This window comes from Microchirus variegatus (assembly GCF_963457635.1).
Source record: "Microchirus variegatus genome assembly, chromosome: 12".
Lineage (NCBI taxonomy): Eukaryota > Metazoa > Chordata > Actinopteri > Pleuronectiformes > Soleidae > Microchirus > Microchirus variegatus.
This window is the reverse complement of record NC_139813.1, coordinates 27,172,965-27,188,788: the sequence shown is the minus strand read 5'-3', so window position 1 is coordinate 27,188,788 and position 15,824 is coordinate 27,172,965. Positions and strand designations below refer to the sequence as shown.

Sequence of the window (15,824 nt, the reverse complement as noted above, 5' to 3'; positions counted from 1 at the left end):
TGTGACTCAGGATTTCTAATGTCCAAACAACCATGTCCTCAGACCAGGTACAGTCCACTGTGTTAGAGCGTTTTAGACGTTGTGTCGCTTTAAATTTCTTTATCGCAAACTCAAAGAACAGATTTGTTAAATCTTTGACCAGAGAAAGAAACGCGATCGTGTGATTTCTAACGTGGTTTAATATTGAAACAGTGCAGACGTGACAGAGACTTATGAAGCGTAATAAAGTGGCTCAGAGTTGATTTGTGGATTGAAGCTGTCAGACCAGTTCAGACGCTTCATGCAGGAATGTTGAAAAGACAAAGTCAGATTGTAAAGATTCAGCAGTGATTTTATTTATTCTCACCTGCTGAACTGAGCTCAGGTCCACTCACACACACACACTGTCCACCTTCATGTGGACACCAGACGCTGACGATTGTCCCTGGTCTGTCCTGCCGTCCTTCTGTGTCTGATCTGAGGACACAGAGTCACGTCCTCATACCTTCAGAGTCAAAGTGACGACGTCAAAACCGGTCCAACGAGCTGGGCTGGATTCATGTCTGTTCTCTCTCCTGATTGGCCGATTGCGATGGAGCTGGAATTTTTTATGCGAAGCAGCCGCCTGGTCGTGGGTCACAGATGATGTAGGTGTGCTATCTGTCCACTAGGAGGCGCTAAGTCAAGCAGCAGGAGCAGCTGCTGTCAGTTCCATGTAGAGTTGTCGCGATACCAAAATGAGTAACCACGGTACGATACCAGACAAAGTATCACGGTTCCGGGTAGTATCACGATACCACAGCCTTTTTTTATTATTATTTTTATCAACTGCAATGTTTTTGTACAAGTTATAAATACTTATTAATTACTTAATAATTTTGTTTGGTGCATGATAAACATAATACTGGTGAAGTAAGAATTAGATTGAATGGTTTTAGTTCATAACTAGGTCAACAAGAGTACATGAACAAAAGCATTTCAGCAATAAAAAAAAATAATTAAGTTAGAATGTATATGATTGAAATTAAATAATTATTCGGTTTTCTCTGCGCATTAATTTTTGTTTATCTAATATAAATAATCAACTTAGGATAACAAATCCACTGTCTTTAAAAAAATCTATTGGACAGTTATGCTTCTTCTCCAACATAATAAACCATAGAGGACAAAATACAATAAACAGGAACTGATTCCCTGTGAAAACTATATTTTTTATGCTTTAACATCCTTTAACTCTTCATTCTTCAGCGTGTACACGGAGCATACAGCCTAATATTAGCCAATGATAGAATAAACAGGGCTTACTAACCTGGTATTCCACCCGTAAATCTGTGTGACGACACTGCCGGTGTTTTATGAGGCTGGAGGTGTTCCCTCCTTTGGCTCCTATAGCTTGGTGGCAGCACCTGCACAGTGGACGGCCGTCGTCTATTTCTTTACCGTCTGTGTCTTGTTTAAAGCCAAAATAGTTCGAACTGTGACTTTTGGAGGTTGGTTTTTAGAGCAAAGTTAGCGGAGCCACTGACGACGACGCCCGGTGCTTCGGCCATGGTGAGTGTGTTGTCTCGTGTTTGTGATTGTAAACCGTGTGCGCGTCTGGACGAGACAGAACTTTAGCTTGTTTGTTTTTAAGCGAATTTCTATCCAATCGGAGCTGTTTTCATGGAGTTCGTTCTTGCCGGCAGAAAGACACAAACAGCCGATCAGCTAACAGATGGGCGCACCCAGCGTGCGGAAACAGCCTATCATATACCCGGACGTCACCAGTAACAGGCAAACAGCCAATCATTCAGCAGCTGTGGAGTTCGGTTGCAGTAGTTGCACAATGGGTTTGTTTACAAGGGAGTAGCATGCAGTGAGAAGTCGGGAGGCCGGGAGGAGAGTAGACGCGGCCGATATGTATCGGAAACTGGCACCAGTATATCAGTATACCGTAATTCACGGTATTACCGTCGCGTAGAATTTCTAGTACCGTTTTCTAGGAACCGTTAAGAATTGGCACCGCGGTGTACCGTGGGTATCGTGCAACTCCATGTGATGACCAGCAGGAGTCAGCAGATGTTCCTGATGTGTGCATCAACAACACAGATGTAAGTTCTCTGACGTTTACGTTTGTTTATCGTTGAACATTTTACTGTATAGAGTTAGGATTGTTTGTGTTTGTATGAAAATATTCAAAGTTGAAAAGAGTTTAGTGTTAAATGTTGTGATCGTTCACATGTGAACCTCTGTGTTTCAGGCTAGTTCTCAACAGCAGGGGGCGCTCACAGCACAGTCAGTACCTCCATAGGTAGGCGGGTCAGTTAATGACAGACGATCGTTCTTCATGTTTATTTCACACATACAAGTTTGTTTTTCTCTTTATTTATTGACGGTCATCAGGACGTGAAGAGGATTCAAAAGTGTTTCAACAATGAATTACTGAGCCGAGCTTTAACATCAGATTATAAACAGTGAGACCTCGTCCACCACACGACTGAAGCTGCTGTCTCTTCATGTTCTACAGAGAACACAGAGACACTGAGGAACCAAGCCAGACACAGAACCCAGGATAAAGTGGTTCAGTGAATGTGATCCTGAAGGTGTGGAGGTGGATCAGTGAGTCAGAGGAGACTCTGTAGAAGGACAGAGTCCCAGCAGGACAGTCCACATACACTGATACTCTGTGAGAGACAGAGGACGACCTGATGGATGTTTCTGTATTACAGTGAAGGACAGAGTAACCTTGATCAGAGCAGCTCAGACTCCAGGACTGATCATTATTTCCAAACCAACAGTCAGAACTGTTGCCTTTCCTCTTGATTCCTCTGTAACTCAGTGATATATAAACTCTTCCTCTCCACTCGACCTCCCAGTAACAGCGACCAGTCAGACCAGATCTACACAGCAGCTGATAATGGAAGTCAAATCTGTCTGGATGATCAGGATACGACTGATCTTCTGTCACGTTGGTCACTTTCCTGTTGTTGTCAGACAGTTGAACAGAGAGTTTTCTGTTCATTGTGTTTGTGTCCAGTTCCAGTTCACATGAATCTGATGAAGAACAACAAGACACAGCTGCAGTTTATTGACGATCAGCTGATATGTTGTTATTTCCTGTAAATCCATACTTACACTTCCTGACACCTGGTTTTAGCCTCTGCTCTCCAGCATGGTCCATCCTGGAGGAAGAAACAGTCTGAATGAGTTTGTGTCCAACATTTGTCCAAACTGCTGTCTTAATAACGCACTCTGGTGGACAGAATTATGAACTACACCCTGGTGTTGGATGAAGGACAAGTGTGTTTCAAAGAGAAGACATTGGCCGTTTCTCAGTACCCAAGTATGCCAGTACGTACTTACATACTTGGGAAGTACATACTTAGAAGTACGAACTTGCCAAGTACGGGAGTACACGAGTACGATCTCTTCAATTGGAACTGCCGTCTACTTCCTTGTTCTACTGTTTGAATGGCTGGTGGCGCCAAACACTTAAGCCTCACTGCTACCTACAGTCTTGATGAATGAACATATAAAATACTTTTAATAAATCCATATATATTGTTATTTTCACATTTTAACCACTGCTTCCCTGACCCTCTTTTTGGAGTCCCTGCTCAAAAATGACAAACTAAATAGAGTAAATCTCTGCAGTTACAAGCTCTGTGGATTATCTTGGTATCAAACTACAGATAACACTTGTGAGATTCCACCAGATGTGTAAGTTTCACTGTAGATGCCACTGTGTTAGAGTAAATGTACATGGAACACAGCACTGAAGGATTCTTTTCTCTCGCCTAAAACAAATAGTATTTTAAAGCAAATATCACCTCTAAAATATGCAGTAGGAGCTTAGAATAGAATAGAATAGCCTTTTATTGTCATTGTATTGTGTACAACGAAATTTGAGTGGCAATCCCTTGACAACACATGGAGGTCATGTAACAACATGTGGACATGAGCTGTGCAAAGTCTGATGCTGCTGAAATGAAGCAGAGTGAAATTACAGAGGTTTTAGTAAAGATATGTCTAGGCATTCTCTCTTTTGGCACAGTGTGGCACCATATGTGCCATTTGAGATTTCTTAGGTACCAAATTATTAAAAACCCATTTAATTTTATTTATATGTCACTATTGGTCTAAAAAGAACTTGTTTTTTATGATAACTCGCTGTAAATGGATGCTCCCTGTGCATAATAACAACTCTGTGACTCTGCAGCGTCTTCAGTTATGCAGCGCCATAGCTCTGGCTTACCTTCGTCAATTAGGGTGATTGACAGCTCGTTTTAAACCTCTAAACAGGTAGAATCAGACCCTGTAGAAAACCGGTAGAATCAGAGTCTCCAAATGCGTGTAAATCACTTCATTAGTGAGTCAAAAGGACATAAATGCATATGACGCATTTGTGCGGACATTCGCCTTTCTCTAATCAGAACGATCTAATGTCGCTCTGTAGTGATCAATCAGACTGGGATTTGTTCCCAAAGCATGCTGGAAAGTGTAGTTCTTCATTGGAAGTGGTTTTGTTCCGGTGGAAATAACTTGTTTTGATAAACAGCAAAGGTAAGACAACATTTCTGCTTGTATTTCTTGAAAGTCAGTTGTTTTGCTGTGATAACAATGGTACTGCTGGAATCTGTGGATTCTCTGCTGTCCAGTCGACATGTGTTTTTTTGTTTACATAATCAAGCTGACGCCCCGGTTCAACTTTTTAACGTGAGCGCTGTAACGGCTTTTTTTTGCTCCTGCTGGTTTGATCCGTCGGTGTTTTAACTGTGTTTCGTGAACATAAGAATGGTTTATATGAACTTTTAGCTGAGTTTCGGACCTTTCTGTGGGTATGCAGCATGTCTGTGTTTGTTAAAGTTAGACATGGTTTAATGACTCTTTTGTCGATGTGTCTGACGCTGCCCCCGGTATCGGGGGCAACCGTGAAGAAGAGGTTAAATATACTTAAATAAACTTAATGTATTAATTCATCTTTATTAAGATATACAGTACCATGTGGAAAATAGATAAATTAGAGCAGTGTAGAGTAATGTATTTATGTGTATATATATATATATATATATACGTACAGGTCCATAAGTATTTGGACATCAACACAGTTCTCTTTATTTTGGCTCTATACTCCACTACAATGGATTTGAAATGAAACTAACAAGATGTGCTCTAATGGTACACTTTCAGCTTTGATTTGAGGGTATTTACATCCAAATCAAGTGAACGGTGTAGGAATTAGAACACTTTCTATATGTGCCTCCCACTTTTTAGGGGACCAAAATCAATGGGACAATTGACTGAAAAGCTATTTCATGGACAATTGTGGGCTATTCCCTCATTATTTCATCTTCAATGACACAGGTAAAAGTTCTGGAGTTGATTCCAGGAGTGACATTTGCATTTTGAATATGTTGCTGTTAACTTTCTATATGAGATCCAAGGAGCTGTCACTGTCAGTGAAGAAGCCATCATTAGGCTGAAAAATCAAAACAAACCCATCAGAGAAATAGCAAAAACATTAGGTGTGGCCAAATCAACTGTTTGGAACATTCTTAAAAAGAAAGAATGCACCAGTGAGCTCAGCAACACCAAAGGACCTGGAAGACCACAGAAAACCACTGTGGTGGACGACAGAAGAATTATTTCCCTGGTGAAGAAAAAGCCCTTCACAACAGTTGGCCAGATCAAAAACACACTCCAGGAGGTAGGTGTTTGTGTTTCAACAAGTCAACAATCAAAAGAAGACTTCACCAGAGTGAATACAGAGGGTTCACCACAAGATGGAAACCATTGGTGAGCCTCAAAAACAGGAAGACGAGATTAGAATTTGCCAAACAACACCTAAAAAAGCTGTTATAATTCTGTAAGAACATCCTCTTGTACCACAGTGATGGGAAGAGAAGAGTGTGGAGAAGGAAAAGGAACTGCTCATGATCCACAACATACCACCTCATCAGTGAAGCATGGTGGTGGTAGTGTCATGGTGTGGGCATGTATGGCTGACAATGGAACTGGTTCCCTTGTATTTATTGATGATGTAACTGCTGACAAAAGCAGCAGGATGAATTCTGAAGTGTTTCCAACAATATTATCTGCTCATATTCAGCCAAATGCTTCAGAACTCATTGGACGGAGCTTCACAGTGCAGATGGACAATGACCCAAAGAATACTGCAAAAGCAACCAAAGAGTTTTTTAAGGCAACTATGGAATGTTATCAGTCAATCACCTGACCTGAATCTGATTGAGCATGCATTTCACTTGCTGGAGACCAAACTGAAGGGAAAATGCCCCAAGAACAAGCAGGAACTGAAGAGCGTGTCAGTAGAGGCCTGACAGAGCATCACCAGGGATGAAACCCAGTGTCTGGTGATGTCTATGCCTTCAGACTTCAGGCTGGAATTGACTTCAAAGGATTTGCAACCACGTATTAAACAATGAAAGTTTGATTTATGATTGTTTAGTTTTTCCCATTACTTTTGGTCCCCTAAAAAGTGGGAGGCACATAAAGAAAGTGTTGTAATTACTACACCGTTCACTTGATTTGGGTGTAAATCCCCTCAAATTAAAGCTGAAAGTGTGCAGTTAAAGCACATCCTGTTCGTTTCATTTCAAATCCATTGTAGTGGTGTATAGAGCCAAAATAAAGAGAACTGTGTCGATGTCCAAATATTTATGGACCTAACTGTATATGTACATGTGTGTATATATATATATATATATATATACATACATATATATATATATATATATATGTATAAAATGTGTGAATGTATTTAAATATAAAGGACACTTTATCATAGTGTCAACCGTACTCGCTGCTCACGTTCTTGAGAATTGGAGTTCAGAGCTGAGGTCAGAGAAGAACATCCTTCATCTGTGAGCGGACAACCTGACAGACTGGAGTTAAGAAGACATGATGAACTCAGTGGTTTAGATGTTGTCATCAACATCAAAAGTATGGACAAGTAAGGATATTGAGAAACGGCCAGAGTCTGCAGAACCAGAGACCACAGTTTCAGACGGCTACACATTTACTGAACAGCGCCCCCATGTGAACAACACAAAAATCAGTTGCAATATTCTTCAATTGTCTCCTGCAGTTTAGACCAGATGACGTCAAATATGTTTTGAATGTGAGTATAGCACTGAATTTTAAATTAATTCAAACAATGATGAATGTTTGAATTACACAGGAAAGTTCATGTTTGCTATTCTAAGTGTGTTTATACCATTTAGTTGTAAAGTAGGATCATGTTTTCTGTGGTTTTCATTAAAAAGAGCCACCATGAAGCTCATACTAAATCTACTCAACTCTGTTAACACAGTAGTCATTTAGTCATCGTTCATTTAGTGAATGAAGTGGTTATTTTGACCAAACCAGAGTTGGTGATTTGATGAAACAGTTATTTTTCAGTCAGGCATATTTTGGAGCTGGAGAAGATGATCTGTGTTGTCTGTGGAGAGTAATTATACATTTCAGTTGTTCTTTAATTCCTTTGCCTTTTCTTATGTAATACTTTGTAATGCTCTTTTTGTTGTTTTATTTTGAAAGGCATCGTCAAAGGTTTGGGTTCTGGACTCATGAGACTAGAGACCTGATCCAGGGAACCCTTCAGCCAATATCTAGGGTTCTAAGACAGAGTTGAGTCACTGAGGAAGCTCCAGCTCACATGCAGGATGTTAACGACTGAACTGCAGAGGAAAAGACACTAGTGGACAGTTTTCAGGTATTTACCTTATAGTTTAAGCCAGTCAGGAATTATTTAACTTCATTAGTATTTAGTTTGGATCCAGTTCATATAAATCATTTTGAATTAGATGTTGTTCTTACTACAGAAACCAATACACATTCCAAAAAAACTGTTGTCAATGTATGTTTTATTCAGCTGAAGATCTGCAACCTGAACCTGCTTACAAGTTTAAATACTGCTGTGGAAAATGAAGCAGAAGAGGAGGAGAATACCTGAGAGTGTCCAGTCTCCAGTGTGGACTCTTCAGTCGCACAGACAGAAGCTTCTTTCCTGAGTCTCCTGGATGATTGTAGCTCAGGTCCAGTTCTCTCAGATGGGAGGGGTTGTAGTTCAGAGCTGAGATCAGAGAAGAACATCCTTCTTCTGTGACCAGACAACCTGACAGACTGTAGTTAAGAAGACATGATGAACTCAGTGATACAGAAAATCCTGAAGATGTTGAACAGTTTTATCAACAACAACCTATAGAAGCAAAATCGGAATTTAAAAGATCAACCATCAAATAAACTGAGTTCTGACCTGAAAGTCTCCAGAGAACAGTGAGAACTCTTCAGTCCATCACACAGAATCTTCACTCCTGAATCCTGAAGGTCATTGTTACTGAGGTCCAGGTTTTTCAGGACGGAGGATTTGGAGTTCAGAGTTGAGGTCAGAGAAGAACAGCCTTCATTTTTGACCAGACAACCTGACAGACTGGAGTTAAGAAGATATGATGAACTCAGTGGTTTAGACATTGTCATCAACAAGAACCTAAAGTAGGTAAATCAGGATGGAGAAGATCAACAGTCTGTTCTGACCTGAGAGTTTCCAGAGAACAGTGAGGACTCTTCAGTCCATCACACAGCAGCTTCACTCCTGAATCCTGAAGGTCATTGTTACTCAGGTCCAGGTGTCTCAGACTAGAGGACACAGAGCTGAGGACTGAGGACAGAGCTTCACAGCTTCTCTCTGAGAGGTTACAGTCACTCAGTCTGAGGTAGAAAACAGTGATGAACAAAAGGTTAAACATGTTTCTCTTGTGGTCTTTAGAATATGTCTTATTAATATTTATATATTGATCCACTTACAGAGCTTTGTTGGAGGCTTTGACCACCGGCAGCAGCTTCAGAAGAGCCTTCTCTGAAGCAGAGTACTTCTTCAGGTCAAACTCGTCCAGATCTTTTCCTGATGACAGTAAGATGAAGACCAGAGCTGACCACTGAGCAGGAGACAGTGTCTCTGTGGACAGACGTCCAGATTTCAAGGACTCTTGGATCTCCTCCACAAGAGAACAATCATTCAGTTCATTCAGACAGTGGAACAGGTTGATGCTTTTCTCTGCTGACAGATTTTTACTGATCTTCTTCTTGATGTACTCGACTGTTTTCTGATTCGTCCATGAGCTACTTCCTGTTTGTGTCAGTAGACCTCTTAAGAGCTTCTGATTGGTCTCCAGTGAAAGACCCAGGAGAAAGCGGAGGAACAAGTCCAGGTGTCCATTTGGACTCAGTGAGGCCTTGTCCACAGCACTCTGGTGCAGATGATTAAGTTCAGGTTTGTTTTTAAACAATTTGAACCTCTGGGATGTTGATGGTTCCTCGGAAAACAGATTTGTTCCAGATGTGATGAAGGTCAGATGAACATGAAGAGCAGCCAGAAACTCCTGAACACTCAGATGGACAAAGCAGAAGACCTTGTCCTGGTACAGGCCTCTCTCCTCTTTAAAGATCTGAGTGAAGACTCCTGAGTAAACTGAAGCTGCTGTGATATCGATGCCACACTCTGTCAGGTCTGATTCATAGAAGATCAGGTTTCCTTTCTGCAGCTGCTCAAAGGCCAGTTTCCCCAGAGACTCAATCATCTTCCTGTTCTCTGGACTCCAGTGTGGATCTGTCTCAGCTCCTCCATCATATTTGACCTTCTTCACTTTGGACTGAACCACCAGGAAGTGGACGTACATCTCAGTCAGGGTCTTGGGCAGTTCTCCTCCATCTCTGGTTTTCAACATGTTCTCCAGAACTGTTGCAGTGATCCAGCAGAAGACTGGGATGTGACACATGATGTGGAGGCTTCGTGATGTCTGGATGTGGGAGATGATCCTCCTGGCCTGCTCCTCATCTCTGAACCTCTTCCTGAAGTAGTCCTCCTTCTGTGGGTCTGTGAACCCTCTGACCTCTGTCACCATGTCAACACAGTCAGGAGGGATCTGATTGGCTGCTGCAGGTCGTGTGGTTATCCAGAGGCGAGCAGAGGGAAGCAGTTTCCCCCTGATGAGGTTTGTCAGCAGCACGTCCACTGAGGTGGACGCTGTGACATCAGTCAGGATCTCAGTGTTGTGGAAGTCCAGAGGAAGTCGACACTCATCCAGACCATCAAAGATGAAGACCACCTTCAAGTCTTCAAACCTGCAGATTCCTGCTTCTTTGGTTTCAATGAAGAAGTGATGGATGAGTTCCACCAAACTGTACTTCTTCTCTTTCAGCACATTCAGCTCTCTGAAGGTGAAGGGAAATGTGAACTGTATGTCCTTGTTGCTTTTGTCTTCAGCCCAGTCCAGAGTGAACTTCTGTGTTAAGACTGTTTTCCCAATGCCAGCCACTCCCTTTGTCATCACTCTTCTGATTGGTCCGTCTCTTCCAGCTGAGGCTTTAAAGATGTCTTCTTGTCTGATGGTTGTTTCTGCTCTGTCTGGTTTCCAGGAAGCTGTTTCAATCTGTCTGACCTCATGTTCTTCATTGACCTCTCCAGTCCCTCCCTCTGTGATGTAGAGCTCTGTGAAGATCTCATTCAGAAGGGTGGGGTTTCCTGCCTTAGCCACACCCTCAAACAAACACTGGAACTTCTTCTTCAGGTTTGATTTGAGTTCACGTCGACAAGCTTGAGCTATGGTTTCTGAAGGAACACAAGAAAATAAATCAGTGAGTGGATCATTGAGGAAATGAGAAGTTCTTCTTTTCACATTAAAAGTCCTCTTACTGCTCTGCAGACAGTCAGCTAGCTTCTCCTGCTTCATCCTCCTCAGGAAGTTCTCTGTGATCTTCAGAAAGGCCTCTCTGCTCCTCCTCTGCTCCTCATCTTCACCATCCAACACCTCCTCATCCTCCCTCTGAACCAGAAACTTCTGGATCTTCTTCAGCTCGTTCTTCACAAAGCAGATGATGTTCTCCTCCAGCAGCTGGAACAGAACAACGTGAAGTGAAATGAGATCCTGCAGGTCCACAGAGCAGCATCCAGACTGTCAGGACCAGGACTCTGCTTCAATATTAACAGTAGTGTCATGTTTGTACATTTACACACCTTAAATATGGAGTCCAGGTCTGCTCCATGCTGCTGGACAGACTGACCACTGAGAACCTCTGTCCTCTGCTGATCAACTCTGAGGAGGAAAGATTCAGTGTCATTTACTAAACAATCATTTATTCTGACACGGTTTTCACTGAGCTGCACCTACGTTTCTTCTTCAGCCAAGTTCACACGACATGAGTTTGACAACTTGAAGACAAAAGTCCCTGAAGGACAGTCTCTAGTGTGTATTAAAGGATTTTCTATTGTTCAGTTTTAGCCCAACAGCTTGACTCAACTGAACTTTCGCTCATCCGTGCTATGACAACCCAGCCCATGTTGAGGAAGTAGGCTCCCTCTGGTGGAGGATCATGTAAGTGTGTGTTACTATGTGTGAAATTCTTACTTCAGTTCACCATGTTTTTGTCCATTCTTGAAGGTAATAGGATGACCCATTGACTCGTCACTCTTCATAGACACACAGCTGGGACCAGGTCCAGCAGAGTCTGGTCCCTGTTGATGGATCCTCCTGCAAACACAGGACATCACATGTAAAGTTACATCTGCTCTGATAGATTGATCTCATTAATGATCGACAGTATCAGGAGACAAAAGGAAAACAGGTTTGTGTCTGAAATGGTTGAGTGTGACCCAGATGGTGTCGGCTGCTCGGTGTCAAACACCAACACTGATTAATACATTTAAGACTTCCACTAAAATATGTAGAACATTTTCAGTCAGATCAGTTTACCCAAACCCAAGGACGTGAGCCAGGACTGTTCCAGATTTATTCAACATTTCTTATTTTTTCATTGGCTCCAGATCTGAGCTTAAAGAGACAGGTCTGTTTTTTTGACTTGGGTCCAGAATGACTTGCTACTGCATCTGAGGTCCCAAATATTTGGCATTTCTGATGCTACATAATGGATCATTTGAGTTGTTGACCTCCATTCTACATCATCTGACCTCTGTTCTTGTTTGAAGTTCATAGGTTGATCCATGGACCGGAAGTTCAGACGTTGATCCATGGACTGGAAGTTCAGACGTTGATCCATGGACTGGAAGTTCAGACGTTGATCCATGGACTGGAAGTTCAGACGTTGAGCCATGGACCGGAAGTTCAGACGTTGATCGATGGACTGGAAGTCCAGACGTTGATCCATGGACCGGAAGTTCAGACGTTGATCCATGGATCCAAAGTTCAGACGTTGATCCATGGACCGGAAGTTCAGACGTTGATCCATGGATCCAAAGTTCAGACGTTGATCCATGGACCGGAAGTTCAGACGTTGATCCATGGATCCAAAGTTCAGACGTTGATCCATGGACCGGAAGTTCAGACGTTGATCCATGGACCTGAAGTTCAGACGTTGATCCATGGACAACGTGGACACACAGCTGGGTCCAGGTCCAGCAGAGTCTGGTCTCTGTTGATGGATCCTCCTACAAACACAGGACATGACATGTAAATAAAACACTGAGCTGTGACATGGAGATGAGTCACATAGTCCATGAGATCCTCATCTCACCTCTGACCCTCATGTTCCACAGAGTGGTTTTAGAGGGCGGACCAATATATACTTTATTGGTGAAAGTTAATCTAAAATATTGGTTTTATTTTTCATTTGTCTTGTGTTTTCATTGTAAACAGTCCATAGGGTGGCGCCATATCCCCATGCTTTCACAGTGAGATCACTATTTTGGACTTTGTGTCATAATAAAAAATTATCAGGCAACAATTAATTATTTTAGCGCGCCGCTCTCAACTTTACCTCCTCCTCCCTTTGTGTGTGTGTCAACGGCACCAACGAGACAGGAAGTGTTTTGTTTTGGAGTCACTCGGTCAGTTGGGGCGGGGCTTTGTGCTCAGCTTCTCCCCCGCGTTGATGCAGAAGACGTCAAGAGCCGCACACACGTGTCACACGTGTTAGCATCACACTTTACAGCCCTTCACTGCAGGTGAGTCCACTGGTTAAAACAGAAGAGCCCGCCCTCTGGTGGTCAGGTAAGAAGCTGTTCAACTTACCTCCATCTAGCCAATAGATAGATAGATAGATATGTATGTTAGAGAAGAAATGTTAAATTTAACTTAGTTAATTAAATCTTATCAAAACATGATTTCAGTTTTTTTTGCCTACAATGGTTGTAATCTGTTTTCATCGGAAACATAAAAGTATCAGTCATTATCTGATCTTTTAGTCCAGCAGAACTTCTCTCTCACCAAAACCACAAATGTTCAATAAACCAGTGATTTACAAACATTTTCAAACATCAGAGTTTAGTGACGTCAGAGATTCATGAAGCTTCACAGTAAAAACATCACATCGACAAAAAGTTCAAACTTAAACATTTCTTTTACCGATGTTTGATGAGATGAGTTCAGTTCCGTTACCTTCTGATGGTAAGAAGTAATCGTCATGAAGCTGTTGAAAGTTATTCTGCTGCTTTGAACAGGAAACAAACCAGAGAGTAAAGTTTTCTCAAGTGTTATCTGAAGGAAATTTGATGATTCTGATCAAGTAACTGCTTTGATCTGAACTTTAGACTCAACTGGATCAACTGGAGTCAAATATTAACAGAATTAAATCTCATCTAGTGATGGGACGAACTGTGCCGAGGCTTCTGGGCGTGTCGAGGAATCCAGGAAGTCTTTTATGAAGCACGTATCAATGTTTGCTTCTTTAAAGGTGAGTGAAGTGGCTTAGTGTTGTTAGATTTTTTTTTTACACCACGGATTTTTCTATACCGGGGAATAAGGGTACATGTGCCCGCATTTCATCGGTGCAGCGCACGCTTGTCCAGATGCCGATTGAAACCCAGGTCACACTATCAAGTGCGTCATTATTACGGTTACATTGTTCTTGTCAACAAAGATGTTATATTTAGGGATGCACCGATAATTCGGCGGCCGAAACACAGCGAGTTCACTGTGGAACAGCAACTATTAAATGCTGGAAAGTTTCTTCGCACAAAAGCGAAACTTGGCTGCGTACATACGGCGCAGATTATGAACTCTCTGCGACATTTACTTCACACCAGAGAACATTCTCTCTCTTTGAGCAGTGAACTAAAGAGATCAGCTCATCTGATGCATCTGTTATTACCTTAATTGCAGCGCTAAAGCGTCTTGTACAACGACCGAGACCATGGATTGAAAACAATGAAAAGTGCGCTCTGCTCTTCAGAGTCTGTCACCATGTTTTACTCAGATCTACTCGGATCCCCCTCATAAAGATCATTATTTTTATGTGGGGATGAAACGCGTAGAGAAATTATCCAGAAGAGCCCGCTTGGAGACGTAGGAGCGCAGGAGCGACAAACGGCGCAGGAGAGGGAGAAGAGGAAAGTGCTGGGGTGGTGCACAGAAAAGGGCACTACCACTTCTTAATTTATGTTGATTTATTTTAATTTTAAATGTGACCATTGCATGGCTTGTGTTAAGATTCACCGGCCAATTACTTAATTAGTATTTAATTTAAGTGAAAAGAAATGTATATTATTTATTTATTTTGTAAGACTCTATAGTAGTTGTAAAAGTATTGTTAATAAATGTCTTACAATAACACATAATAGTCAGAATTAAAAATGTACATAAAAAAAACAAAAAACATTATTAAACGCCGTGGGCCGCCGGTGGGACACCCGAGAGGTCCTACCACCGGGCTTAGCAGGTTTTCTGGGGGAAACACCGGCAAGTGAGACTATATTTTTCATTTGTCTTGTGTTTTCATTGTAAATATTCCATAAGGTGGCGCCATATCCCCATGCTTTCACAGTGAGATCAGTATTTTGGACTTTGTGGCACAATAAAAAATTATCAGGCTACAATAAATTATTTCAGCACGCCGCTCTCAACGTTACCTCTTCCTGCCTTTGTGTGTGTGTCAGTGGCAGCAACGAGACAGGAAGTGTTTTGTTTTGGAGTCCCTCGGTCAGTTGGGGCGGGGCTTTGCGCTCGGCTCCTCCCCCACGTTGATACAGAAGACGTCACGAGCCGCACAAACGTGTCACACGTGTTAGCATCACACTTTACAGCCCTTCACTGCAGGTGAGTCCACTGGTTAAAACAGAAGAGCCCGCCCTCTGGTGGTCAGGTAAGAAGCTGTTCGACTTACCTACATCTAGCCAATAGATAGATAGATATGTATGTTAGAGAAGAAATGTTAAATTTAACTTGGTTAATTAAATCTTATCAAAACATGATTTCATTTTTTTTGCCTACAATGGCTGTAATCTGTTTTCATCGGAAACATAAAAGTATCAGTCATTATCTGATCTTTCAGTCCAGCAGAACTTCTCTCTCACCAAAACCACAAATGTTCAATAAACCAGTGATTTCCAAACATTTTCAAACATCAGAGTTAAGTGACGTCAGAGATTCATGAAGCTTCACAGTAAAAACATCACATTGACAAAAAGTTAAAGCTTAAACATTTCTTTTACCGATGTTTGATGAGATGAGTTCAGTTCCGTTACCTTCTGATGGTAAGAAGTAATCGTCATGAAGCTGTTGAAAGTTATTCTGCTGCTTTGAACAGGAAACAAACCAGAGAGCAAAGTTTTCTCAAGTGTTATCTGAAGGAAATTTGATGATTCTGATCAAGTAACTGCTTTGATCTGAACTTTAGACTCAACTGGATCAACTGGAGTCAAATATTAACAGAATCAAATCTCATCTAGTGATGGGACAAACTGTGCCGAGGCTTCTGGGCGTGTCGAGGAATCCAGGAAGTCTTTTATGAAGCACGTATCAATGTTTGCTTCTTTAAAGGTGAGTGACGTGTTTTAACGCTTTATGAACATAATTCATGATTCCTCCAACTGACACTTACCTATGGACACAAGTGTT

General features: G+C 41.8%; 1 protein-coding gene across 1 annotated transcript; it reads right to left on the bottom strand.

Annotated features, from left to right (window-relative positions):
• Positions 1–2,479: 2,479 nt before the first annotated feature.
• Positions 2,480–12,354, bottom strand: LOC310934865 (NACHT, LRR and PYD domains-containing protein 3-like; the record flags this gene model as incomplete). The annotated part of the gene is made up of 10 exons (XM_083898664.1): positions 2,480–3,012; positions 3,094–3,140; positions 7,927–8,100; positions 8,234–8,407; positions 8,512–8,685; positions 8,782–10,585; positions 10,670–10,868; positions 10,991–11,069; positions 11,436–11,504; positions 11,942–12,354. 10 exons carry the CDS (start codon positions 12,352–12,354, stop codon positions 2,480–2,482), a joined length of 3,666 nt encoding a protein of 1,221 aa, XP_083754790.1.
• Positions 12,355–15,824: the final 3,470 nt, after the last annotated feature.